The sequence below is a fragment of the Emydura macquarii genome, unplaced genomic scaffold (genome assembly GCF_026122565.2).
Source record: "Emydura macquarii macquarii isolate MOO-44397 ecotype Brisbane River unplaced genomic scaffold, CSIRO-AGI_Emac_v2 contig_212, whole genome shotgun sequence".
Taxonomy (NCBI): Eukaryota; Metazoa; Chordata; order Testudines; family Chelidae; genus Emydura; species Emydura macquarii.
In genome coordinates, this window is record NW_027130349.1 from 195,250 (window position 1) to 219,771 (window position 24,522).

Below are 24,522 nucleotides of genomic sequence, written 5' to 3' on the forward strand. Positions count from 1 at the left end.
AACCTGATTGCCTTCTATGATGAGATGATGGACTCTGTAGATGTGGGGAAAGCAGTGGACATGATGTACCTTGACTTTAGCAAAGCTTTTGATATGGTCTCTCATAGTATTCTTGCCAGCAAGTTACAGAAGTATGGGGTGGATGAATGGACTATAAGATGGATAGAAAGCTGGCTAGATCATCGGGCTCAAGGGGTAGTGATCCACGGCTCAATGTCTAGTTGGCAGCCAGTAACAAATGGAGAGCCCCAGGGGTCGTGCTGAGGCCAGTTTTGTTCAACATCTTCATTAATGATCTGGAGGATGGGGTTGATTGCACCCGCAGCAAGTTTGCAGATGACACTAAGATGGGGGGAGTGGCAGATACGCTGGAGGGCAGGGATAGAATACAGAGTGACTTAGACAAATTAGAGGATTAGGCCAAAAGAAATCTGATGAGATTCAACAAGGACAAGTGCAGAGGCTGAGGGAACTAGGCTTGTTTAGTCTGTAAAGGAGAAGAATGAGGGGGAATTTGACGGCAGCTTTTAACTACCTGAAATGAGGTTCCAGGGAGGATGGAACTAGGCTGTTCTCAATGGTAGTAGATGACAGAACTAGGAGCAATGGTCTCAGGTTGCAGTGGGGGAGGTCTAGATTGGATATTAGGAAAAACCTTTTCACTAGGAGGGTGGTGAAGCTGTGGAATGGGTTACCTAGGGAGGTGGTGGAATCTCCATCCTTAGAGGTTTTTAAGGTGTGGCTTGACGAAGCCCCGGCTGGGATGATTTAGTTGGGGTTGATCTTTCCTTGAGCAGGGGGTTGGACTTGGAGACCTCTTGAGGTCCCTTCCAACCCTAATCTTCTATGATTCTATGAGTTACATCAGCTAATACCTAATCACAAGCAGGCCATGGTAACAAATTGACATATATGATGATAAGTTGAAATCTTTAATATTCTAATCTATAGGAGAAGGACACTTCAACATTAGTAAAGTGAGAATATACAAATAAGGAAAAAGAGAAATACCCCTACTGAATATGCATCAAACATAGTGGCATCAGTGTAGTATCATATTATAAAAGTTGTACCCCAGCCTAGGGGCAGTAGGAGAAGGAGATGTAGTCCTTGAGAGGTGCCAGAATGATGGCCACTGGTAATGAGGCGGAAGGTGATGATGATGATGATGAAGAAGATGATGGCTAACATTTCAGGCTGTTCTACAAGGGATGGCGTGAGTATATGGATGTGCAGATGTATATTCTGTAGTATCTCTACCTATTTTACTGAGTTGGGGTGTTTGTAACTGTGATAAATGTATTAATTAACTATGTGTAAATATAGAGGAGTTCCTATAGTATGTGTGTTGCGGCTGTGCACATTGGGGTTCACACCCAACTATATAATGATTTAAGTAATACTGGTCCTAATCGTTGGACAAGAACTTGTCAACCCTCTAAGCAACAACTGGGAATTCTTAAGTACAGTAGAAGCTCAAAGATACAAACACCTCAGGAATGGAGGTTGTTAGTAACTCTGAACAAAACATTACGGTACAGTACCGTGCAGTCAGTGTTTTCCAGCTGAGGTTAGGAGAGATCTCTGCAAAGATGGCACCTGGGAGCACTACCTGGTTTGCAAGCAGCTCCCTGCCCTATTCCTGTTTCTTGCCTTTGGGCTGAACTGGGGAGGCCTGAGCCGCACCCTTAGCACTACAAGTCCCAACCCTCAGTCACCTCTCCTCAGGGCTCGCCCTGCTCTGTGCACTGCCCGCTGTGCTCCAGAGGCACCATGTGGCAAGGGGTGGTGCCAGCCTGCTGACAGCACCCCTCCCTCCCCTGCGCCTTGCACTCCCAGAGGTGCAGTCATGAGCCAGGAGTGCAGCCCCGGGCAAATCTTGGGCCACAACGGTGCACAGGCTGAGGCCCTTTAAATCGCCTCCAGAGCACAGCCTCTTGCTCCCACTGCAGGCTAGGATTTGGCTGCAACAGCAGCAGCTCTCAGCAGCTTGGACTGAGCTTGTAACCTTGTCCCCCTCCTGAGGGGGAGGGGGATGTTTCTGCTCTGCATGCTCCACTCAGGCTGCATTGAGCTGGCAGCAAGCACTTACAGCTGTGCCTGTGAACCTCAGCATCTTCACTTTCTTCTTGTAAGTGTCTGCCCCTCACATGACAAGTGGAGTTGGGGACAGGAAACCCAGATGTGCTGACCTTTAAGAGATAACAAAGGCACAGTATAGTACGTATTTGTTATTTTTCCCTCCCCTGCGTTGCTGCCTGATTGCTTACTTCCAGTTTCACATAGTGTTCGGTTGACTGGTCAGTTCATAACTCTAGTGTTCATATCTTTGAGGTTCTACTCTAATATACATAATCAATAAATAAGGCTAAATGGCATGGTCAGCTGGGCAGTTTCTATGTTAGCTCTCCACACTGAGCAAACAGGAAATGGAATTTCAAAAGTTCCCAGGGCTTTAAAAGGCGAGGCGTGTGTACCTGTGTACCTGGCCACCAGGCAATTTAGTTCAAAACAGTGAGCATAGCGGTCACAGTGGGGCATCGTGGGACACCTCCTGGAGTCCCCTAAAGTTGACATAAGTAATGAAGACTCTACACTGATACTGTGTCACCCTTACTATGTTGACCTAAACGCTACACCTCTCACCAAGGTGGATTTATTGGGTCATGTAGTGGATGAGTTAAAGCAGCAGGAGGAAAATTGTAGTATAGACATTTTACACAGTTACATCGAAATAAGCTGCCTTACATCATCAACTTAACTCTGTAATGTCAGCCCCTGAGTCTCAACAGCTGGTATTGGGAGTGAACCTGGAGCCCTACTTCCCTTTTCTTTCTTGCTACAAGAGACATCCAGCTGTCAGGGAACACCAGCTTCCCTCAAGAACCAAAGGGGATCCATTCCCCAACTGCCCTACCAGCACAAAGGACTCATCCCCAATCACTCTACAGCTAGAGACCAGCAGGATGACTTGCCTACCACTACTGCTGCAAGCAGATACTGCATGACAGTCCACTTGTCATGACTGCGGCTGCTGTGAGGAGCAGCTCCCAGGAAGGTGAGCTATCTAAAAAAAAGAGGAGATGTGGTCATGGGACCCTGGGACACTAAAAAAAGGTATGAGCCATACGGTGAAAAAGTGGAAGAAATAATATAGTTTGTAGCATTTCCATGTGCACTATATAGTTAGTTTCCCCCAGTTATTTACCCAGATAAAGTTAATTAATGCTTGGTTTGACATTGCACCCAACCAGTAAGACTTGCTTCAGACTTCCATCTTCTCAGCAGGATGTATTTTGCCACTATTGATGCAGTAGCAATATACCATCATCTTAATACGGGAAGCTTCTTGGTGTGATACTGGGGCAGACTGCTAAGCTAGGTCCTCAACAGAGACAAAACTAAACATGACTAAAACTATAAACCAGCTAATTAAACAAACCACTAACTTGAAATAGCTGAGTGGTTATACACAATTGCCTACCAGATAACAAGAGTGCTATTATTGCTCATTATCATTTAATACATTTATACCTCTTCTTTTTTCCCAAAGTAAAGTGCCCTCCTTTTTTATTGCCTTCTCTCAGCAGCTCTGAGGTATATCCAGCATAGATCTTAGAGAAAAATAAAAGAATCAACTTTCCCTTTCCTAGTACTCTCTTTATAGCATAGGCTGGATATTTTGGCAGAGAAATAACCGAGGCAGTCAATAAATCAGTTACTCTGACTTTAACGCAATGAAACCGCTGTATTCAAGGAACTAGTAAATGTGATCATGAAAATTAAAATAGAGGCACATGTGAGCACTAATATACATACCTAAATTATCATAATAAAACCAGTCACATCACAGGGAACTAAAATACAAAAGATATATATTAATCACAAAATGTCAGGACATTGAGTTAAAGATCTCAGAGCAACCGTAACTCTGTCCCCCATGACGAGCATACGTGGATTAATTAATGTTTAGATTTAGGTCATAAGTCTGGCAGGCAGTCCACCCAGGAAAAGGAAAACCAATTTCCAAAATAACAAGAATGTGAGGCCTGGCCCACTGGTTCGTAAAAGTTGGGCCAGTCACACAGACTCTATGGGTCTGCACTGCTGATCCCAGCTAACTGAACAAAGTGAAGCAAGCATTAAGGTGATGAGTAAGTAATTAATGTTCATACAGGACTTTGAAGATGAAAATTATTGTATTTAAGTTTTAAGGTTATAATGGGTTCTCTTATATGACCATACGGCTGGGCGATGAGCCTCTAGCTCTGACACTAACCTGCTTTGTGGCTTCAGGCAAGTCACTTAAACCTTATTTCCTTTACAATGTGGATAATAATAGTCACCTAATACATAGGATATAAAGCACTATGAGCCAAACTGTGTCTTTAAGGCAATGATCTACATTGGGATAATCCTTCCCTGAACTCCACAGTTGACATCACCTGAAATCTAACCTTAGATTTTAAAAAAAAAAAACTTGTAAAGGTAGAACTAACATCATATACACTTTAAAAGTGGAGGGATGTTGGAGCGATGAAAACTCAAGGACTGTGAGGAATTGGATGAGTGCATTGTGAGTGGTTGCATGTCAGCTTGAAGGCGAATTTATTATGGATCTGATTAAACTGAGTGGTAAAGCATGTGCATTGTGGTCAGTGCGGCAGTGGATATTGATTTAACTGGTAATTTCCTTGAGTTTTAATGATTGCATGGGTAGGAAACATAGGGCATGTCTACGCTAAAAAACTTAAGTTGACTGTTAGGTTGACTTACAGCCACCATAGTGATTGCTACAGTGGTTCATGTCCACACTACCCTCCTTCTGTCAGTGGTGCGCGTCCTCACCTGGAGTGCTTCCACCAACTCAAGAGAAACAGCATGGGGGGGGCTGAGGGCATGGGTTCTCAGCTCCACGTGAAGCTTCCCACTGTAAGCCCAGCTGGCTCCCTGCACCCATGGGCTCTCAGCTCCCTGCTGGGGATATGGCTCCCTCCCACCCCAGGCTTTCAGCTCCCTACTGGGAGTCCAGCTGCCCTCCCCTCTGGGCTCTCAACTCCCTGCCAGGAGGCCAGCAACCGCCTGGGCTCCCGGCAGGGAGCTCTGTGCCTGGAGTCTGGGCAGCTGCCGGGGTCCCAGCAGGGAGCCAGGAGCTTCGGTGCAGCAGCTGGGCTGGGAGTGGGGAGCCCGGGGGGCAGCCTGGCTCTAGCTGGAGCCCTTCACCCACCATGCAGCCATGAAATTGACAAGAATGACAGCCAATGTAAATAACCCAGTGTCAACACAGACACTGCACCGCCCTAAGTACACCGACTTCTCGTGGAGATGGATTTATGTCATCGGTGTAGTAGGACACTGCATCGGAGGGACCAAGGCTATAGTGTATACATGGACATACATAACTCTGTAATGTAGACCTAGCCATATTTGAGCAAGCTTAATTGTAAATTAATGAAGTTTGTGTGTGTGTATATGCGTGTGTGTAAAATAAATGCTACTGCTTTGTAGCTAATATAGCAGGAAAAGATGTAGTTTTAAACATAAATCACAAGCACATAAGCTGAAGATTCATAAAGTAATATTGGAGAGGCAGTAACAAAAGACATCTTGGTGTTCCAATACACTATGTACCTGGTGTATTTTAGACTGTACAAAATAGAGCTATTCAATCTGCAATTCAATTTTCCCCCCTATGACGGGAGAGGTGTTAACAGGCCACTTCACCTTGAAAGGTCCTTTGAAATTTGCGTAAATTACTTATGCTAAACATTCTGTGCCACCTGGTACATAGCTGTGACAATCTGAATACATTTCCCAGACCTGAAGAAGAGCTCTGTGTAAGCTTGGAAACATCTCTCCCACCAAAACAAGTTAGTCCAATACAAGATGTTACTTTACCCGCCTTGTCTCTCATTCAGTCTGACAGAGAGTCTGAGATAATGTCACTTTCTTCCTCAGTCAACTCTGCATAAAACAGTCAAAAGTAGCCTGAACCATTTCTTTGCTCCTGCCAGGATCTCAGGGGAATGCAATACCTGTGTTTTCCATTATGCTAAGTTGTACAGTCACCACTTGGTGTACATAAATAGTGTTTGGAGTCATTGGTTTGAGGAGGAGGAGGAGGAGATTCTTGTTGGGGTCTCTCCAGGCCACAAACATCTTCAGTTTTCCGAGTTTGTAGTACTTGTACATTTGAAAAAAATAATTACATTAACTAAAAAGCTTAGGGCATTTATCTTAGTTCTTCTCCTTGCAATTTGATCTCTTGGACAGGAGTAACAACTTGAATGAGGGAAAAACTGCTTAATGAGCCCTGGGCAGGTCTGACAGACAGCTGGAAATTCTGATCCTTTATCAGCCAATTAGATGCCTCTTTTTCATAAGCCCTAATGCTCCCCATCTGCTAACACAAGCAGAGAGGAGTAAAACCCAGCAGAAACTGGCATGGAGGCTGATACAGGCCTAGTAACTCCTCATTCTGCCTTATTCTGCAGGTTCACAGTTGCAGAAAGAACATAAGCTCTCCTGGGTAGAGACTGTCTCTTTGATGTATGTCTGTACAGCACATAACACCATGGGGCCCCGATCTCTAGGTGGTACAGAAGCACAAAAAAATTATTAATCATGTTGAGGCTGTTATCTTTTCAACAAATGCTAGGGATTTCCTACAGCAGGTGATGTGGACTCTGTCGGGGTTTCTTCTCCATCATGTATCCACATCCCCTTGGAAGTTTTTCTGAATCAGCAGCTATCAGGGAACGCGCAGCAACGCAAGACATAAAAATGAGGGGGGAAGAGTGGACAAAGTGAGGGAGAGGAAGGAAAAACAGAAAACCTTGAAGAATGAGGACGTAAAATATTGTCACAGGGGGAGGGGCAATAAATATTTGGAGGACTGTGACACTGGGCTAGAAAGGGTTAAGCCGTAACAGGCTGGAATGACACAAATTCAACCTTCAGGAACAGATACAAATGGTAATTAGAACCATGCCTTGTAGATTGTTAGCCAAGCCATGTTAAGTAAACCCAACTGTTTGAAATGCCAGTGTATATTGTTAGAAATTGGAGTAAGTACTAATTATATTTGTCTGTGTTGACCTGTTAGCAGCTTCATAATATGATTTTATTAGCAGGTAGGTAATAAACTACTTTTCCTGTCTATCATTATATTCCATTTAGGGATCAAAAGAAGATATTAACATTTAGATGGAATTTGAACATGACACCATTGTGTTATTTCTCTTTGAAGTTTGAATAATAGATATCTTTGTTATCAGTGGAGCTAGTTACCAGTGTAGGAAATAGGAGATGTTACTTCAAAGCTACAAGAAATTTACTTATTACGCACCCAAGAATTACCTGCATGTTTGCTGTCAAGCCTGCTAAAAGAAGCCTTGGACCCAATCCTGTTTATTTTAGGACTGCTTGGATTTCATCAGGGGGAATTCAAGTTGCAAAATGATCTCCAGGAATGCTCTGGACCAGGCTATTAATTCTCATGGGAGAATTTGAACAAACTCTCTACAGGGGCTGTTTGGACTATAACCTGTGAAACTAATCCTGAAAGAACTTCTGCAACACCATTTATCATCTCTACTTTGAAACCGACCTATGGACATTACTCTTCCGTATGTATATGGACTTTTAACCAATATTTTCCTTTTTTTTTTTTTTTTAAATAAATATTAGGTTAGTTAATAAGTATTGGCTATAAGTGTGTATTTGGGTAAGATCCAAAATATTCATTGGCCTGGTGTGTAATGTGTTCAGTCCTTTGTTATTGGTAGAACTTTTTTTACATATCTTTGACAAAGATTTTCAATAATCTCCATCATATTTGACTTGGCTGTCTGGGTAGAAGCCAGAGGGCTGGATAGCTTTAAGGGAACTGTGTTTTTGTCTTCTGAATAACCAGTGAGTTAACAAAAGCTGTTTGTTGCTGGCTTGGTATAGCTTATGGAAGAATAACCACCAGTATTTGGGGTTTGCCTGCCACATTCTTTGCAGTTTACCCTAATTTGCACAATCTCACAGTGTGGCTTCCTTAGAGGCCAATGCCACAAGGACTTGAAGCTATTTTGGGAGATAAAGAACAAGAAAGGGGCTGGATTTATGAGCGAGGGATAATAGTCTACAGCAGTGGTTTTCAACCTTTTTGGGCTCAGGACCCATTTGTAAATATTTATGGGTTTTCACAACCCAGTAAATAGTCCGGGGTGGTTTTGGTTAGATCCTGCCCATTTGTGGGATTGGGTCCTGCCTGACACTTACCCCACTGTTGCAGCTCCTGTGCTGTGGGGCTGGCTTTGCTTGGCTCTCGGGTCTGGGCACTGTGGGGTTTCAGCGCTGCTCAGGTTTGGCCCTGCCCCTCCAACTGGACACATAGGTACTGCAGCTTTATGGCTAGTACTGCAGGTACTGCTGCTTTGTGGCTGTCCAAGGGACGGATTTTCTTTCTGAGCTCTGACTTTTCTCCCTGCACAGTCTACATACTCAGGCTGTGAGATGTGGAGGATTTGTCCTTGAATAATAAGCTATGTGGTTGAGGTGTTTTCAGTTTATAAGGAAAGAAATCTACATTCGACAAAATTCAGCTATGCCCTCTTCTTTGACTACTGTATGATGTAATCACCCTCAGATGTTCCCTTGTGGTTCATATTTGTCCATCATCATTTTAATTTTAAAGGCGACCTCCAAAGGGTGGGGGAAAGCTGGATTTGTACTTTTTTGGGGGTACTTCTTCATGATGTTTAAATTTGGCCTGACATGGGATTATTTATTTTCTATTTTAATTAATGAGTTGAGTATTCTGCATCTTCCATGTTGGGTCCTTTTGTGCAGTGATACTGAGGCTCAAGCGCCTCAAGTGGCTCTTTTAATGTGTCTCTTGTGGCTCGTTGCAGCACATGATATTAAAACACTGAGATTTAGTTATTAACCAGTCAGGATGCTTTTACTATGTTATTAACCAATTATAGTTGATAAAATAATAATATCCGGTCATTCATTTTGCTGTGAGAATAATACAGAATAAAAAAAACAACAAATTCACACTACTGTGGCTCTTTTGGGTCATGTCGCTAGCTCATATGGCTCCTGTACCCCGAAGGTCCGAGTATTACTGATTTAGTGAACACAGAACTATTAATCTCTATGCGAAATGTAATAAAGAAATACAGAAATCTGGAAGTGTCAGCCTTTAACTAATAGCAAATCAGTAACATAATTAATGTTGACTTGGAACAGTTACAAGAAGTTTATTACTGCAGATACATTTTTAGAGGTGAAGTATTTCAATAGAGATGTGCCACCAGGAATAGGATAATTGCTCAATGAATTAACATCCTTAACTGGAACAATATAAAAACATTTATTCCAAAGATGAAACCTTTTCATGCATTTTGTGTGTTTTGTTTTTGGATTTAGACCACTAAAAAACTTAGTGCCTTGTTGTGGTTTAATGATAGAATATGAAAGATTTTTCAGGGAGAAAACAGTTTTCCCTTATAAAACTGCTGGATAAAAAGACTTTACAAAAATGTTGTAGTTAAACCAAAATTAAAAAAAAAAAAAAAAAAAAAGCAGTTACCTCTTGAATGCTGTAACTGCTATAACAAAATCAAAATTAGACTGAAAAGACCCAAACTAGTTCATCATCCTGACAATTTAACATTGTCTATCTACACCTACAGAACCAGAAAGTCAGACTCTTGGCCTCCCTTGATATATTTATGTGGCCAGTTTGGCATATTCAAATTCTGCAGAAATTAAGCTTTCATTAAAAAAAAATTCTAGCTATCATTGCAAAGAAAACTTTCCCAATATAAACCAAGTTTTACTGACGCAGCATTCTCTTCACGAATCTGCAAACAGTGTGAAGCAAGAATCCTCCAGGGTGTAACTCCCCTACCCACAACACTACAGTTGTTGACTCTTAAGGCTAGTGATATTTTTAATGTAAGTTTAGATATTTAACTGCTGAGGAGTTAGTGGGGAACTTGGTGGGAGTGAAGCTTATGGGTGTGGGGAAAAAAAGGAAGACATATGAAGACAAGCACGAGAAACAGAGGATAGGAAACAGAAGGCACAAATAAGGATTCTAATGGGGTGTACGCTATTCTCATTGAGTGATGCTGAATGCAACTAACAAATAGCTGAACAAATAATCAAAGTTAACAGACACATAAAGGCAATATTCCATCCTTGATCTTTGTGCAAACCTCTCATTGATATTCCTGGAAGATGTGCTGTGAGTTGAGGGGAGTCTGGCGGTCTAAGTTTATATCCCTGACAATAACTAAAAATAGAATTAGGACCTCGCCTGGGAATGAGTTTGACACCCCCCGGTTTAGGATAGAGAAAAAATATTTATCCAGATTAAACTGTCTTTACTAGTCTTTACTGGTGAATGTGTCCACAAGAACGTGGGAATGGCCATCCACATAAGAACTAGTGATGGTATATGCTCTAAATTGCTTAATGCTTCCATTTTGAAAATTCGAAGATGAGAGTTGGCCCTTCCTACTATAGGGATGTGTATTTAGGGCAGCTTAAGAAAGTGCACAGCCCTGCTTTCTCTAATGAATGTCAGAAGATAAAGAAATCTCAATATCCATGATTTCAATATATATCAGGCACTTTAGGAGGGAGCTGCACATTTTAACAATATTAAAGACCTGATTCCTGTCTTTGAAACGCAATCTCAAACAAAGGAGCGCCAGGGGTTGTGTTGTATGTTTTTCAAATTAACAGACAACATCAGGGCACTCATGAGGACTCACACACATATCAGGAATGCATTTGAACAAATTCTGTGGGCTGTGGAATAGACTAGGTCTTTTCCATTTCTAATTTCTGTGATCCTATGAAAAAGGGCTTTGGCCAGATGTGTACATAGCTGTGGATACTGTTATATAAATCTGGCATATGTAGAACATAAAAACATCCATAAAGTAAACTACAGTTAGTCCATAAAATTGCATTACGACTGCAAGACATATTCCTCCATCATCCTGATCATCGGTAAAGCATTCCAGGAGAGAATTCACTTAGCAATGTGACAGTACCAGTAGCATAGGAAAGAACAGGTCAGCTATGTCACAATAAAGGAATTATTCTCTATCAGTGCTATTTAACTACAGAAAACTTTAAATACATTTATTCTGTATGCTCTATGATTAACAGAATGTAAAAAAAAAATTGTAATGTTCAGTAAAGAAACCTTTGGCAAAACAGTCAATTTATTTGGAAATATTCTTGGACTGTTCATGAATTAATTAATTGTAGCTGTTGGGGCTCCTACTAGTTAGAATATAGTAAAAAAGACTGGTATTAATTATTCATTTATGGCTCAGTTCAGCAAAACACTGATGCATATGCTTAAGTCCCATAGTATTCAATGAGAATTAAACATGTATACTTTCTGTGCTTTATGGCAAAAGAGAAGTTGATAGAATAGTCGATTTCCAAAGTTTGTAACAAGCTTTGGGCCATGCCATGCCATGCCATGCCATGCCAACCCACTTGAAAAAGCAGAAACAGAGAGCTGTAAATTGGATGACTGGATTTTGAGAGGAAAACAATGGAAACTATATAGTAACAAAACCCACACCAGTGGACCTTGCAAAAAAATACTAATATAGCTATCTATTATACCTAGTTAATTTTTGCTTGAGCAAGACACATAGCACAAAAGAAGGGAATTTAGAATAGAAAATACTTATGAACATGGATTATTTCTGTAATGAGTTTCATTGGGCATGCGTACTTATGTTAGGAGAAGTTATGTACAGCATGGAGAACCACCACCCAAGTATTTTCCAACTCAAAGATATTGGGGAGAGTGGCATGGGTGAAAAGGGCATGGTCCAACAATGCAACCAATCTTAAGTTCTTCACATATATTCCCTTACAAAATACTGCCTTGTTTAAGTAGATCTAGGGCTTGTCTACACACAGAGTCATTCCTGATCAACTCCATGTGTGGACAATCTTATTCTGGAGCTAATCAGGAAAAATTAATATGGAACAACTCCATTTGTAGGCAAGTCCTTAAAATATCTCTTCGGTAATCAGATTTGTCATCCTTGCTGATGGCTGCCAGGTCACTCCTACCACTCCCTTTAATGCATTCTGCTTTTCCCAATGATGACGCATGGGACAGCTGTAGTTGAATCTGTAAATGGACTAGAAGCATGCACCTCTTTGAACTGTCCAAACCAGTCTTGTGCTTCTGGCCTCAAAATTGAATGAAGAACATAAGGCCTCTATCACTATATTGATAGTTACCTCTCAGAAAGAATCGTAAGGTCAAGCCAATATAAATTAGTTCAAAGAATGGGTTATTAGTAATACACATTTAAATATTTATCATCATTTAAACTATAATGCCATCAGAAGTAGGTATGGAGTTCCTGAATTAGAATCAAGGGAACTGGTTCTAATCCTCGGCCTTATGATAAGATCCTCCTTGTTAGAGAGTGAAGACACACAGAAAATAAAGTGTTTTAATAGAAAACCAAGAAAGTACAATTCAAGCATAAGACAGCATCTTCAATATCAGTACATTAGAATTCATTAATAAAAGGGGTTTCTCAACCGCACATTTCCAGTAAAACTTGCACACCTTAGTGCAATCATCATCCATCACCAATACACGGCCTCCTCCTGGGTATGTTTGAGATGCAGAGTGGGAAAGAGAATGACAACAGCAGCATAGTATCTGACCAAACTGCTTATTTTCTTGTCATTCATCAGTTATCTAATAAATGTAGTTGGAGGCTATGTCACCATAATAAAAGTATAAAACCTTAAACTGTACATTGGCAAATCTTTGTCTTGCTTAACATAGGGAAAACTTCCCAGGCATTAAGGATTTTATACTGCATTTAAATACACAAAATAGAATGCAATAAATGAAAATTACTGTTCAAAGGTTAAATTCCTTGTAAAATACTGCAAAATTATTTGTTACTTTTAAAATATTATTTCAAGTCTCAAAACATTTAAACTCTACTAAAATTTTATTTCAATGACCACATCAAATGACAACTATTAATTATTGCTGTAACAGTAGAAGGATTTTAGTCTATGAGTTAGTGTTTTAAAACAAGTAATTTCAACTACAATTCTCAAGACATGTTTAGGTAGCTGAAATGACTTGTTGAGAGTCAATCAGGTGTTCTGAAATCAAAATAATCTGTACTGGCTCTAGATATTTATTGCCATCTCCAATATATTAATATGTTGTTGACTATGAAAACAAATGTATTCATATCATAACTAAACTTTGAAAAATAAATTCCATAAGAAGTGTTCACAGTAGAAAAGTTAACATGTTCTGAGCTTTTATTTAAAAAATTACAAATACCTTGTAGCAGCAAATACCTTGAAATTTATTCCCCCTCCCTCACATTTTAAAATATTGTAAACAGGCTAGAACTTCAAGGGACCTGTAAAATACCCCAAAAAGCCTCCAGTAGAGATAGTATACTTTCTGTTTACACTCTTTCAAATAGAGAATAAGCATTTCAAATTTATATCTGGCATTATAGGTCTATGTACTGCCCTCCCTCCCCAACTCCACACACACAAATGGACACAGAATTAGGGTTCAACTTTGAAAATCCTTACACTATAAGTTCTGGTCTTACATACATTCCAGTCTGGAGAGATTTAGAATATGAAGCATTTAAGGAAAATGCATTAAATTCTCCAGATTATTTTGTTTGGAAATAACATCACATGCCTTTTAGGGGAAAACTATCCAAAGGGACAAATGAGTTAGACACCTGAACGCCCTTTGTACTTTTGTTAGTGCTTAGCCAATACCACTGCACAGATCACAAATAGCACAGTAAAATTCTGAGATATACACTCTTTTCCATGTACACAACACCCATGTACAATAATGACAGTTAGGGATACATGTTGGGGAAAAGCACTGTGTCCCAATTGACTATATATTTGGATACATACTATTTCTCCCAGCCTTGGCAATTCTCCATACTCCTGATAAAGCCATTTCTTAAGGGACATGAAAGGGAAAAAAATAAGGCTTTTTAAAAAATAAGTTCAGGCCTTTATTATACTTTTTTTTAAAAAACAATCTGCTTGTGTTTTTTAAAATTGTGGGAATATCAAGTCTTGCCTTCCCTGGTTTTTTGGTGGTCATCTTGGAGATAGGGAAAACTAAAATAGGAACCTTCTCAGCCCTTAATGTAAGATATGGAGATGGTGAAATTTTGTAGTAAGATTTTTTTCCTCTCAACTCTTTATTCTGGTTTATAAGGTATTTTAAAGTTTTAAACAATGACCGACAAAAACATGCATTAGTGCCTTAATACTAATTATGTCCTAATCCTATCAAATTTTCCAATTTAGAGTCTTTCATGAAAAACAGGGCAGACATGACCTGGATTTCTAATGTAACTAACAAGTAAAATATTTATAAAGACAAAACACTCTGGCCTTTTTCATATATCAAAAAGAGCCTCTTTTTCTTTGCATGTCATCTTTAAATCATTCACAAGGCACGCTGTCAAGAGACACACAGCACTGCTTCTCCCCACCAATTAGCTGGGGGTGCAGGAAGAGTTCATAGTCTCTCAGCCCAGGAAGCAAGATGTCCTATTTCAGTTATACCCCAAAGAAATAACAAAACAGAAGTAATTTCCCCTAGGCCAAGATATATTGTTCCTTTTTAATGATGTAAGTGAAACCAATCTACTCTGCAATGCTGCACTATTGAAAACAATTATTTTCCAAATTAGCCACTCTCACTTTCATGGTTAGAAATAATGGTAATAAAAATATCACTTCAGCTTTAAACAAAAGTTACATAAACATATTCTCTCAAGGATATAATTTTGCAAATGAAACTCTGACTACAAAAAGCAACAGTGCAACACAGCATCTTTGCATCTGTTTTTCCAAGTTTTACTTTTCATAGATCTCTCCCGTTCCCCCCTGGAATTTGTCATTAATAAAAAATATAACTGTCGGCTCAACAAAATCATGAAAAATTACACAAAAATTAAAGACACCAGTGAATAGCTTCAGCAAGGCCCCTACTTAAAGTAAAAGAACTCTATTCTCAGTAAAATGACAACACATTTCCAATAGTTTTACAATCAATTATGTAGAATTAAGAAATCTATTAATAAAATTTACTCCATTTTTGTCTAACCAAAAAGCATTTTAAAAATGCTTTAATTTAATTTTAAATTTAAAAATGCAAAAATGTATTGGAAAAGAAATTTGACCTGAAAAACTGGATACTGAATTCCCTTTTTATTAATATACATTTCAGTTTACTGATTGAATTCATGTAGTTTTTCCCTCAGAGTGCAGTAAGATGCAGAGGACCTACACTTTAAATATTCACGTGACAAGATTCCTCAACAGCATTTTGGTACTGGGTTTCTTCATCAAGCTGAAGATTCTAAACACAATAAGACATTTGATCAAAAACTGACAAACACCATAAGCTTATCAAACTGTTCAGTTCCATCCTGTTCCTTGTATTACTTGTTGCCTGAGTATGGCATTGTAAATGGCACCTAGGATGGAGACTCTCTTGTGTTACAATATATACATCAGGAAAGTTGGCTAAGTAGTCAGTACTGTATCTTACACAAAGAGAGAAGAAAGCAGAGGAGTAGAATTCTTCAGCCTAATGAAGACAGTCCATCTCCTCTCCCTGGATGGCTTTTATTGTAAACTAGTCAGCTAGGGACAGGGATTCTCTGCCATGTAATTCTTATGAGAGGGTTTTCAGTCAGCCAACATGCCACCAGGACATCAGAGGTGCACCCTAAAACTATATTTCCAAGGCCTCTGATTGTTCTCTCTTTGGTTGGCAAAGCAACAGACACCGTAAAGTTGGCAGTCTGGAGTCTGTGACACTTCCTTAGGGAATAAAGGTAATCTTAGGCAGCTGTCAAGGCTGAAATTCTCTTTGTGCAACAACCTTGTCTACAACAGATGGATGTTCATCGTGATTTAGCTGCATGTGTTGCCAACAACTACTGTCAATGGCAGTTACTATACATAGTATAAACAATGGTTTGGAAATGGCAGAACTACCTATAAGTAGGTAGCAGTTTCCACAGCAGCTAAGCATGTGAAGTTTGCAAATCTTATGTGGACTCTGCAGTCACAGAGGCTAATTTAGTACTTTCCTTCATGGAGAAAAAAATTTACTATTTCTTTGAAGAGCAAGAAAAAATGAAAAAAGCTTACCACAAATTCTCCATAGTCAAACTGGTGTCTTAGATTTAGATGGCTTACAAGATTTCTGGTAACCTGGCTAGGATCTGCCCATGGGAGAGACACACAAATTGGACAAATCTAAATTTGAAAAATTAAAAAAAAAAGTGTCAGCCAATAATAGGACATCACTATATTGTGTATTCTATGTAAAACCTTCATCTGATACTTAATCCACCACCAAAACTGAATGTACTAGAGATTTTTCCATAAACATTTCGAATGTTACACAACTTACAATTTACCAGAAAAATATGAATAACATTTAAGATTGTCAATTTGAAATTTAGTCCATTTTTAAAAAGAAATTAAAAGTAGTTTGTTACTACACCTGCCTGTAAATCCTACTGCCAATTTGCTTTTTAAATCAAAATTTCCTGTGTTTTAAAAAATTATCCTCCTTTCTGCCTACTGATGTTTGTGTGGGTCTTGCACACAACTCGTATAACTGACTAACTATAGAGGAAACAGTGAAACTGACTACATAGTGTAAAACTGAAAAAATATCTTTCCCTCCTTATCTTTTGGTTTTTGCAATTTTAGGTTTCATATGTAATAATAGTACAAGACAAAAAAGATTTTTAAATTGAAAATGTTTCTATAAGTAACAGCAGTTCTAGTTACCGGACTAGAAAATAAAAGCATTAAGCTCAAAAACCAAACAGTTTACATTTCAGCTCAAAACAGCAACTGAAATTGATATGACAAAGAAAAAAAACAAATGCCTTATTACTGAAGTGAAGTAAGAAAAGTTATGCTTAATGGGGAAATGTTTTTGAATGAAAACCCCTTCTTCAAGTTAACTATATTGTCATCAATGCAATTCTTTTCTCAGACCATAATGCCTGTTTGGAACTGTGAGAGCCAACAGAAATAAACTGCTACTGTAAATACCTTAAATGAGGAGAGGTTAAGATGCTTACACTGAAAATATATATACTTACTACAGGAATTATCTGATAAAGGTGTCTATTGTTACAATGATCCAGTAGGCGTTGCCGGGTAAAGTTGGTTTCCTGACACAAGGGGCATTTGAATGTGGGATGTGCACTAGAAATGGAAGTTATACAGTATTATTAAATGGATCCATTAATACAGAATTTAAGAGATATCAGAAGGAGACAACAGAACATCTGCTGACATGTTATTTCCTTTATTTTGACTACTAACAAAAAAGGCTTTCTGAAGACACTTCCTTAAATTATAAATTTCAAGCAAAATTGTATATTTGTGTGTCAATATGTATTCTTTTAAGTTAAGGCATTTAGACAATTTTTTTTATCTTTTTATTGTGGCCATACAATGCATCCTGGATATTCTTCAAGTAGGAGAAGTAACGAGCACCAGATTCTAACTGATAAACTTGCATGTACATGAGTCCAATGTTGTGGCGGGTGGTTTTCCCCTAAGAAGTTTGAATTGTCTTCTCCCTAGTGGATATATAGCTAGAACCAAATATGGACAACTTAATCATTTTTACAATATTGAATAGGAGAGAGCCTACCTTGCATCTTCCTGAAGTGTCTGAAGATTAACCATCTCTCTGTTATCAGATGTAGATGTATCACTCCTATTACTTTATATAAAAAGTTAGACAAAATGTACAAGTTTAATTTGTGTTTGAATACCTAGACACCAAAAAATACAGATTTTCTTTAATTTTAAAAGAAAAAATCCATTAAGTCCCATGAATTTGAAACTGATCATATGGGTAGAACATATGGTAAGCATGTAAAACATGACAAATCATTAAATATCACCCCTGCTCAGAACTTTTCTTTCGCACCAAGATGTTATTTTTCACTTGGTTAGCATGATGAGCTTTACTAGAATGCAAAGCAATTTACTATGAAAGTGGTATTTAGTATATTCAATAGCAAGACTGATTTTTGGGGGGCAGAGAAGAGGGGAGAGGGAAGAAGACAAATAGCTCCAAAGACATTACAGATTGTGTAAATATAAGATGGGCCATTTTCTAAAAGGCATAAATCCTCCATAATTTGAAACAGTGAAAATGTGTTTCTGCATTTTGTGCATGCAACTAGGTACTTCCTACTGCATGAGTTATAATCAAGAATGCTACTTTCTTTGAATGCAAGTTTTGACGATGTATGTATCTTTAATTACTCAACTATGCCAATAATCCCTAAGAATATGCATGTTTACAACTGCACATCTGGCCAAAATAAACCTTAATAAAATGTTTATGTCTTATAATGTTAGACATGGGAATTCTGAGTGGGCGATTTGGTGTACAGATACATGACAACATCCAGAATGTTTTCCAACTCAATCACTTCAGAGGAGCATGGAGTGATAGCTATGGAAAATGCTTAAGTTTGAGCCCTCTTCCATATCTCCTCATTCTTTATCACGGATTGAGTTGAAACTCAAATGGATTTTTTCCCCCAACTGGTTGAACTATTGAAAATATATAGTGACAAAGCAACATGGTAAGTGTAACTATATATTAAACTAAATGTGAATTACGAATGCTGGCTATCGCTTTTTTTTTTTTTTTTTTTTTTTAAATAAACTCTGGTATTGGCAAAACAGGTTCTTTAGCCTTATGGGTTGCCACTGTGAGAAAGGAAATGGCATTTGGTTTTGTAATTTAGAAACCAAAATGTAAAGATGACAAAGTATTGTTATTCACTTTCAAGAAGATCAAATGAAAATGAGTTAAATGTGAAACAAAATCCAAAACAGAAGACAGCAACATTTTGAAACAAGAGGAGGCTAAGTAACCACCTATCCATTTAAATAGTAGTAAGAATCAGGAGAAAAATACAACTTCTCTAAACCTAAAAGCAATCAGACCTGCTATAAAGCAACTTGCTCAATTGCTGTTAAGGCAAGAAAACAGTAGGAGGTACTATCATACTATGGACCTTTTAGGGAAGGTTTCTGGAAGTCATTCCAAAATGTGCTGTAGAGCACTTTTCTAAATGCCATAGATCAAAGAATAAAGAACAAAATCTAAGGAGTGTTTTTGGAGAAATATTCATTTCTGAAGCCTAAGAACTCTAGGCAACACTGTTTACAAAAAGAAAATGTGCCCTAGAAAAAATTATTTCCCTTTCACAAAAAAAGGTATCTTACATTAATTACCTGTTCCCTGTTGAATCTTGGGATATCTGAAAGTTTGGAATAATAGAAGAAACACCATATTCATCCTGATACTTCTTACATGTTTTATAATGCTGCCTCATGCGAGAAAACCTAACCTGTAAATGAAATTTCAAATTATTTAGATTTTACAGTGTAACTAGAACATCTGGAAAAAGAATTACTTTTATATTTTAAATAAACAGAGAAAACAATGCATGTAAGAAAGGAAAACAGAACAACCCTTCATACGTTTATTAAATTCTAATTCCTCTTCTAATGCAGCATTAACAACTACATTCTGTATCCACTCCACCTAACCATATAACACTTAATAATGTATTAAACACTATATCCAACTCTTGATACAAAAGGAAAAGATATTACAGGGTATTCATTTATTTTAAATAATACAGCCTTTCCTTCCCTTCAGCAATAATATATTACTTTGTGACTCTAGCCCTCTTCCCATTTACGTAGTCATTGTTACACCTCAAACTAACATTTTCAGGATTCCTACTGTCAAGCAGGAGCACTGGCTCCCTTGGGCATGATGAAGAGCTTCACAGAAGGAAGTGAGACCAGGACAGCTACAGACAGAAACATGTCCAGAGGTTCTAAGAACACATCATCTCTCACAGTGAGTATGCTCTATGACGTATACAAGCCACTTTGTTCTTTCCTGCATACGAACCAGCTTGCAACTGAGTGTATATGACATTTAGTTTTATAACTTATAAACCAGAATGTTTAAATGATTCTCTCAGCTTATTTCATTTTAACAGAAATCATGAATAACAAAGCACCAAATTCAGAAATACTAACGAAGGATCTCTCACAATCCTCCGAGACCCAAGAGTGACTAAAGTAATATTAAGACTTTTTTGGATTCAAATGCTTCATAAGCAAAACCTATTGGGTGAAATCCTGCCTCCTTTTAAGGCAACACTGCTATTGACCACAACAGGGCCAGGATTCCACCCACAGTGTTCTGAATATTATTGGTCTCTTTACCAAAGTGAAAGCAGAGAGATTAAATAATATGGTAGTGTTTATTGGGTGTTTATATTGCTGTTTGCATTTTTTATTTTTGTGCACCTCTGCAATATATTTGAGCATTTTCCAAAAATATAGCAAGTTATTGAGCTTTTCAATATATTTTCTAATTATACCCCATTTCTCTTGGCCTGTTTTAGAGTTCTTTTCATTCATGCCTCTCAATTATTTTAACTTATGGAGCGCTATCAATTTCTATCAATTTGGCACTTTAAAAAAAAAATTAAAAGTTTTTTGAAAAGCAAATTTATTTCAGCATCCACTTTACTCTGATTTCAAAATCTGTTTGATAACTAAAGACCATTTGATTGATTGACTGATTTGATTGAAAATTTTGTTTGATAGCTAAAGCTGCATGTGTGTGCACATCTGCCTCACTTGGGGCTCAATGCTGCAAAGTACTAGTTTTTAACTACTGGGCATTAATAACATACAACAGCATGCAGGGTCAGGTCCCAAGTAAGGAAAGTTTATTCACGTGTAATAAGTAACTTTTATTTTTACTCCACCTGTTTTTCACAGCACCTACAACCCCCTGAAAGCTTCTTCATGTTGTTTTCAACATCTAGGGCCCTTTTGGGACATGATCTTTCTTTTTTAGTCACACTTCCCCGGCACAGAGGACAATGTGTTCCACTTTCTCTGATTGCTGTCAGGAAGCATTTCCTGCAGAACCTAATTCAAAGTTAACACAAACATACATTAGTAAACTAAAAGTTGGGTAGGTCAATATTTTCTGCTTTAGCATCAAGGATAGTTCAGTAGCTATATTATTATTTATTATAAAAATATTAGAGTCAGGCCTTGAACCAGCAATAAATTCATCAGGATAAGGGTCACTGGCTGAAATCTGTATCTATTAAACATAAATCTTCATAAAAACAGTACAGATCAAAAGAGGTAAAGTTACTGCATAAACATACTACTAATCTGAAGTTATAGGATGTTTCATACAGAGGTTGTACTTTCTAATTCTGGTACACCTGAGTTGTATAACTTGCATGATCATTACTGAGATATTAAACATATGAGGAAATTATCAGACTAGCTCATGTTTATTGCTCTTAAAGATAGCCCAATACTACTATTCCTCACTCATGCAACTACTCCCACAAATTTCAATTTGTTGGTTTTTGCAATCCCTCTTATCTCCCTATATAAACAGCATTCTTTTAAGTGTTCTGTGTTGATTTTAAAAGGAACACTTTTGGGGTGTTTCTGGCAAATTTCTAGTTTGTAATTAAACATTTCTCAGAAGTAACACACGCTTTTTGCAGCATCCTGAATGACCGCTAGAAACTGACTACACTATTTCCATTTTTCAATCTGAGTGACTAGTGAACGGACAAGAAATTAAAGGTACATATTAAATAAGATTTGTAAAGTTCTTTCACTTCTAGTTATGTAAAATATAGTAGTAACAGGCTGGGGATTTTTTTTAAAAACATTATTTTTCACCTGCTGGTTCTCATTCACTACAAATGAAATGAGGATGATAAAAGCTCTGATATACCTCATACATAATCTAAGTTCAGCATTGGATAGAGGTTTATCATCAGTACAGTGGACTGGAAGAGCTCAAAAAAGTCCTGTAAAGTTTTAGTGTATGTGTTATACAGCAATATACCTGCTCCCCCACCAAGTGCTGGAAAGCTGGGGGAGCAGAAACAAAAGAAGTAACATAACAGCCTCTGAAAGGCTAGAGGATAAGCACAGTTACAGGGGGAAGGCCAGAGGCACCAGATACCCACACGTGCTGGCAGGTTACTGTCCTCACAGGCGTTTTGAACACCTCCTGGCACACGGGGCAGTAAAAATCCTCTTCGTTGAAACAAATTGTGGCAGGTTCCTCGGCCATGGCAGCGAGTCTTGACCTCTCTGTGGGAGGTAATGGGGGGGTGGAGGGGAAATCACTCATTTAAGGAGACGTAAGGGTTAACCGCTTTCCCCCATTGGAGGATGAAGGGCTGGGGTGGGAAGGGAACATGCCCGTCCCCTCTGCAGAGTCAGACCGCGCTCCCTCTGTGGCAGCGTCCCTGCTCCCTTCGCCAGCTCACTGAGGGCGCCTGGGGCGGAGGGGGCCCGCGGTAACCAGGGTAGGAGCAGCAGCGGGGACCGGCACCTAGGGGGCCGATGGGAAAGGGGCTGGTAGCTGCGGGAAGGGGGGATGGCAGGCGATGCAGCCCGGTGCCTGGTGCAGGAAGGCCCTGGGCACAGGCTGCGGCCGGGCCGGTCGGAGGCCATGGGCCGGGACCCCGGGAAGGGATCGGTCTTTCCCTAGCAGGCCCCGTCTGTTTCCCTCTTTCCATGGGGGCCACCCGGCCAGGAGGGGCCCCCAAGGGCAGCGGGAACGAAACGCCGGAGCGCGGCCCGCGGTACCTGGCGGGAGCCCCCTGGGCGGGGCCGCCACTCCGGTGTCGTCGCCGCCGCCGCCGGCTCTCTCAGCTGCAGCCCCTTCCGGCCTCCATGCTGCAGGCGGGCAGCAGCCGGCGCTGGCGCCGCTGTCCCGGGGCGGGGCGGGCCGGGTTTCCATGGTGATTACCTCGGGCCGGGCCTGGCGGGATTGTTGTGAAACAAGCGCTTCCCTCCCTTCCCCCCCCACCACCCCCACGCGCTGGGGCCTGCTGCTGAAGGGCCCTGCGGGCCGGACAGCCCCTTCCCCGGCCGGCCGGACAGACAGACCGCCACGCGCCCAGCCCTCCCTTTGCGCCAGCCGAGCCCCTTCCACCGCTGTCTCCGCGTCGGCCGGGGACGGGCCCAGCCAGCGCCAGTTGTTCCGGGGCCCGGGGCAGCCGCAGCGATTGCACCAAACGCCTCTCGCGCCAGGAGGGCGCCCGAGCAGCCCCCCTGTCCCGGCCTGGGGGAGTGACCGACTCGCGCCCGCGCTGGGGCCAGCCCAGCCTGCAACAACCAGCAGCGGTGGCCGCATCTCTCCCTCCCGCTCTGGTTTTCCTCCTGTGGCTTCTCCTGGACCATTGTCCTTCCCGCTGGATGTTGCCGCTGCCTCCTCGAGTCGTCGGGGTGGGCAACAACTGTACTCTTCAGTGGGGAGTGAGCGCTGAGTTTAGCCTCTGTCGTAGCTGCGTTGGTGCAAAACCCCAGGGCACGTCTGTGCTCGGGTGTTGTGCGGGTAACTACCTGGCTGGCGGTGCTTTAGTAAAGGCTAAGCGGGGCACTCGCCAAATATTTGCTCCAGGACGCAGATCTTTACCTTCAGCTCACTCAAGGGGAAAAACCTCTTAACAGAGACAACACCCCCGAATTGGCACCTTCTTCTGCGCCCTAGGGGTTTGCACTGGGGCAGCTGCATAGGTGGCTGAAATTGAACCTCATGTCTAGCATAGATGAGATACTGATGCTGAGATCCCGGCAGTAATGAGAGGGAACAGGCAATGTTCCCTGTTGGGTGATAATAGGCGAGGGATTGTTTGTGGCAGTGGTAGGAGTACCTAATAGGGGAATTACAGCTGCTGGCCTGTGCTGAGCAGATTTCTTAACAGGACATTGCATGTGTCTGCAGGGTGGAAAACAATGTTTTATGGATTGGTGGCCAAGCATGGTTTGGGAATAATATAAGAAAGGCCATATTGGGTCAGACCAATGGCCCGTCTAGCCCCATATTCTGTGTTCTGACACTGGTCAATGCCAGGGGTTTCAGAAGGAATGAACAGAACAGGGGATCCATCTCGTCTTCCATGCCTAGCTTCTGCCAGAGCTGTCCATAGTGCCTTTTTCACAGTCCACCCATCAATCTCAACTGCTGTGCTTCCCAGTTTCATTCGCAGCTGTGTGTTATGGGGCAATCTGGCTAGTTGCCTTAGAAGGCTTGGATTGTGATCGTGCCTGGTACCAGACAGATGGGGGGTGAGATGGCAAGGGGCTGTGTGTGCATTTGATGAGTATACTGTGCAGGCAGCAACATTGGGGAATAACTTTCTTGTCAACTGCCATGATTATATTTGACTAGCAATTTGGGGTGTGGTTTTACCTGTCTCATACAAACATGAGATGAAAACTGCCAACTCACAAATGTTTCCTTATTCAAAATGGCCCCAATCTCTTTTTACTATTAATGGGGGTGAAGCCAGG

General features: G+C 40.3%; 1 protein-coding gene across 2 annotated transcripts; it reads right to left on the minus strand.

Annotated features, from left to right (window-relative positions):
- Positions 1-12,492: 12,492 nt before the first annotated feature.
- On the minus strand, positions 12,493-23,025 carry RNF138 (ring finger protein 138). 2 transcript variants are annotated; one of them, XM_067546104.1, is made up of 9 exons: positions 22,813-23,025; positions 22,185-22,311; positions 20,943-21,108; positions 19,381-19,496; positions 17,774-17,845; positions 17,214-17,319; positions 16,243-16,350; positions 15,371-15,442; positions 12,493-14,025 (listed from the first exon to the last, which is right to left on the minus strand). In XM_067546104.1, exons 1-8 carry the CDS (start codon positions 22,964-22,966, stop codon positions 15,374-15,376), a joined length of 918 nt encoding a protein of 305 aa, XP_067402205.1. In that variant the 5' UTR covers positions 22,967-23,025; the 3' UTR covers positions 12,493-14,025; positions 15,371-15,373. The 2 variants fall into 2 exon arrangements, with proteins under 2 accessions (XP_067402205.1, XP_067402196.1); XM_067546095.1 differs by having other exon boundaries at positions 12,493-15,442; positions 22,813-23,022.
- Positions 23,026-24,522: the final 1,497 nt, after the last annotated feature.

Excerpts from the sequence above, each read along its gene's own strand:
- RNF138 (XM_067546104.1), bottom strand. The coding sequence starts at position 22,966 with ATGGAAACCCGGCCCGCCCCGCCCCGGGACAGCGGCGCCAGCGCCGGC. Across the intron at positions 21,109-22,184 it reads ACAGTAACCTGCCAGCACGT|GTTCTGCAGGAAATGCTTCC; the intron begins GTGGGTATCTGG and ends ACTTTGAATTAG. Across the intron at positions 15,443-16,242 it reads TTGACTATGGAGAATTTGTG|AATCTTCAGCTTGATGAAGA; the intron begins GTAAGCTTTTTT and ends TATTGTGTTTAG.